General features: G+C 55.1%; 1 protein-coding gene across 1 annotated transcript in view; it reads left to right on the forward strand.

Moving 5' to 3' along the window:
• Positions 1 to 384: 384 nt before the first annotated feature.
• SLC5A11 (solute carrier family 5 (sodium/inositol cotransporter), member 11) overlaps positions 385 to 3,921 on the forward strand; it is a 13,849-nt gene continuing 10,312 nt past the window's right edge. Inside the window, 6 exon segments of the mRNA XM_010135874.1 lie at positions 385 to 516; positions 1,419 to 1,490; positions 2,164 to 2,243; positions 2,245 to 2,257; positions 2,492 to 2,551; positions 3,053 to 3,157. Coding sequence (XP_010134176.1) covers positions 385 to 516; positions 1,419 to 1,490; positions 2,164 to 2,243; positions 2,245 to 2,257; positions 2,492 to 2,551; positions 3,053 to 3,157 — 462 coding nt within the window.

The raw sequence follows: 3,921 nt of genomic DNA on the forward strand, positions 1-3,921 counted from the left end.
TGCCCCACTGTGACCTGTGGGCTATCGTCACCATCTGTGCCACATCCCAGCCCTTTCCTCTGACTATTTCAGCTATTTATACCCCTTTTCTAATGTGCCAATTTCTCCACCAGTTAGAACATTACCCCCTACATAAGAAATCCACTGCCCACTGGCAGCAGCTCTGCAGCACAGCAAGGGAATCACGGACGAGCGCAAATGCCAGACAAAGAGCCTTCCCCACAGCTCCGGCACGAGCAGCACCACAGTGCCGATGACCCCCGAGTTACTCAAGGAACAGCCAACACCCTCGCAGTGCTGCCATGTCCCCTCCTAACCATGCCACCCCTTTTTTCACAGATTTATGCAGCAAGACAAAGAAGCGCTCAGTCCACGTAAGGAACCATGGAGAGCACCAGCAGCACGCCCTCCTCGGAGCCCCCTCCCTGGGATGTGTTTCCCCAGCAGTCGCTGGACTCCATCGACATTGCTGTCCTTGTGCTCTACTTTGTGTTTGTCCTCGCCGTTGGGCTGTGGGTAAGCAGACACCGTTAAAAGCTTTCCTATGTGCCCCGTTACCCTCAAAAATGTGGCTGGGTTGGACTCAAATTATTTTACTTTGGCTCGAGTCAGGCTGCGCTTCACTAGATTCAACTGAACAAGCAGAAAGATGTTGTTGTACAGCTCCTTTTCCTCACTTCGGCCTGGGGAAGTGTCCGCTCTGCTCCAGAGGAGAGCTGCTCAGCTCCAGTGTTTGCCAAGGCTTTGAGAGCCCTTGTATGGAAGAGGCGTCTAAGTACAAAGTACTGCTAATAATAATAATGTTTTGTTCATCCAGGAAGGAATTGCTGTCCTATAAATCACCGCACTTGTCCACGGTGGTCGCGACAGCAGACTCTGTAAATCAAAAATACTGTTTATATCCAATGAAGGCAGGAGGACATCCTTTTGGCATGGCTTTCCTAACAGCAGAAGCACACTTGGGCTGTTGGAAGGCAGAGACGAGCAGCTGTCCCCTTCAGGTGTGGTGGTAACTCGCACAGCATTGAACAAAACTATCTGCAGCCTCCGAAGATTCAGAGTCTGGGAGCAACACACACAATTCCCGGCACTTCCCCGGGCTGCACCCAGTAACTAGGGATGGCCCCTGTTCTTGTCCCAATTGCCTGACGCCTCTGAGTTTGCTTACCACAGGAAACATTCAATCAGGATGCTGAGATGACGGAAAATTTTGCGTGTGGCTTATGGCATTGGCCGGTCCCCTCCCTCGTGTGCTGCTCTCTTGTCCCTCAGGATCTCCCTGCAGCACCTGCGGGTCCTTCCAGAAACCCCCGGCTTTCCTCAGAGGATGGTACAAGCTCTCCCGCTGGGGGTGATGCTCAGAGTAGCAGCCAAAACGACGACGCTGAAACCTGTCTTCTGCTTTTCTGCTTTCCCAGTCCATGTGGAAGACGAAGCGCAGCACCGTAAAAGGCTACTTCCTAGCTGGAGGAGAGATGGTTTGGTGGCCTGTAAGTATCTTTAACGTCACCCTGCTTGTGGCCCTAGGCTACAGCACGACTGAGAAGTGCTTCTACCCAAGCAAAGCTTACTTCTCCAGAAAAAAATAAAGAAAAATATAAAGCCTCCCATGTTTAGCAATGACCCAGTCATAAGAGTGGGGTTTTTACCACGTTTGAGGGGGGGAAGTGGAGCAGGGAGCAGCTGCAGGGCTCCTGCCACAGTCCTGCGTCCCGCCAGAGGCAGCTGGTGCGCAAAATCTCTCTGGTTCTGCGCACTTTGGACTGCAATTCCCCAGCACTAACTGGGTGGTCCCCGTGCTGAGCCAGTCTGCCCGGTGGGCGGTTCACTGGGGCTGTGGGGTCAGTGGGCACTAATATAAGAACCTGATGACCTGACATTTCTACTTGTTACCTGCACCCTCTGCCCTGCTCCCCCACAAGAGAGTAGACTCTAGTTTGGAAGCAGGATGGTCCTAACCGTGCCTACGAATGAGCGAGTGATGAAAGAAGCTGAGAGGGCTGGTGGAGCCACTGAACATGTGGGCAAAAGAAGAAGGTGGTGGAGGGAGACAAGGATTTTATGTCCCCCGTAGCCATGAGTGGGGGAACAGCATCACTGTGTTCTCACTGGGCTGAGGACGCCTTGTGCCAGGGCCAGAGCCCATTTCCCATCTTTCTCCAGGTGGGCGCGTCCCTGTTTGCCAGCAACGTTGGCAGCGGCCACTTCATCGGCCTGGCTGGGGCGGGGGCTGGCCCCGGGATTCTACGAATGGAACGTGAGTGTGGCACGGCGGCTCTGTGGCCGACTCTGTGCTGGACAGGGCAACTCCGACACCACCGAGCTGTGTGAGCTCCAAAGGCTCAGGCTCCTGCTGCAGGAGCTCAAAGTCACCACCAGCTGCTGGGGGGTTGAGTCCTCAGAGGGAAAACCCAGCCCCCATGTCCACATCGATCCACCCGGTCACAGCCTCGACCTGCATCTCTGACCTCCCTCTCCACTTGCTCTGCAGGGGATGTTCTGTGTTCTGGTGCTGGCCTGGCTGTTCCTTCCGATTTACATAGCGGCAGGAGTAAGTAGATGGGGCATTGTGTCCCTCAAGGACTTGCTGGGTTTAAACCACCCCTTTGGCTCATGGGCTTCACCACCTCCTACTGCACTTGGGCTTCTTCTGGAAGGCAGGACGTGAGCCATGGGGCACCCGGCTGCTCCAGGGGCCTGGACGAAAGGGGAGGAGAGCTGCTGCCTGGGAACAGCACTGGGGGGTCGGGTGGGGGGTCAGACTGCTCTGCTGCCCCTGTCAACGGAGCAGAGTTCCTCCATCTCCTGAGGAGTGGGCAGAGGCTGTCCTCTCACAGCTCACAGTGAGCCTTGTGCCAGGCACTACAGCACAGTCAGTGCTTGCTAAGCTCTTGTGCTGGTCTAAGTGGGCTGCTAAGAACCAAACACCAGCACGGAGCAATGAGCAGGGCCCTTCTGGTCTCCTCCCAGCGCAACCCACTCCCACCAACCCCGTGGGAGAGCCCTCCGCTATTCCTGCGCACCACCCCCCTGAGCTGCCTCTCTCATGCAGGTCACCACCATGCCAGAGTACTTGCAGAGACGTTTTGGAGGCAAAAGGATTCAGATGTTCCTGGCGGTTCTCTACTTGTTCATCTACATCTTCACCAAAATATCAGTAAGTGGAAAAAAATGGGAACAGGATGGATTGGGAAACGTGCGCTGATCGGTGAGGCTGGGGAATGCAGCTGCCGACCCTGCAGTGGTAGGGACGGGTGGATTACCAAAATACCCCAGGAAGACAGACCATAGTCGTGTTCCACACAAAAACAATTTTACTTCCCTTTTTCCCATTTTCCCATCTCGGAAAGCGAGGTGTCGACACCCTGCGCGATAGTTCCCGGGGATGAGTGGTGAGCATGGATGCACGTGTCAGACCTTGCCCGTCCAGCAGCTCACCCAGCTCTTCCCTTTGCATTGCCCGTGCAGTCACACACGCGGTGATGTGCCGGAGGAGTAAGAAAGCTGGGAGGTGTTTAGGTGAAAAGGAGTTTAGTGATTTATTGCACGTGTTGGATGTAGCGCCCTGAATAAACCACCGACTCAACCCTTGCGCAATCCCTCGCGAGCTGTTTATTAACCGCGCAGCAGCGCGCGAAGCTGTGACATTGGACAAGCCCCTGCCAGTGTTTTTCCTGTGCGTGCGGGGCCGAGGTGGGATGCACTGTCTGACATGGCCCTGCCCATGTCCTCTCTGAAACGGATGTGAGTCACGGGGTTCAGGTGGCACCGAGGTTCTCCTCTAGAAAAACTAACCAACCCCCTGATGGAAATCCCTGGCAACCCGCTGGCTGGGCTCAGCATGTTTTTATCCCATCGTTCCGTGCTCTGCAGTTTGCCCATCCCAAAGCTCCCTGAAACCACAGTGCTTTCTCGGAGCTG

This window comes from Buceros rhinoceros, unplaced genomic scaffold, assembly GCF_000710305.1.
Source record: "Buceros rhinoceros silvestris isolate BGI_N320 unplaced genomic scaffold, ASM71030v1 scaffold7985, whole genome shotgun sequence".
In the NCBI taxonomy this organism is placed as follows: domain Eukaryota; kingdom Metazoa; phylum Chordata; class Aves; order Bucerotiformes; family Bucerotidae; genus Buceros; species Buceros rhinoceros.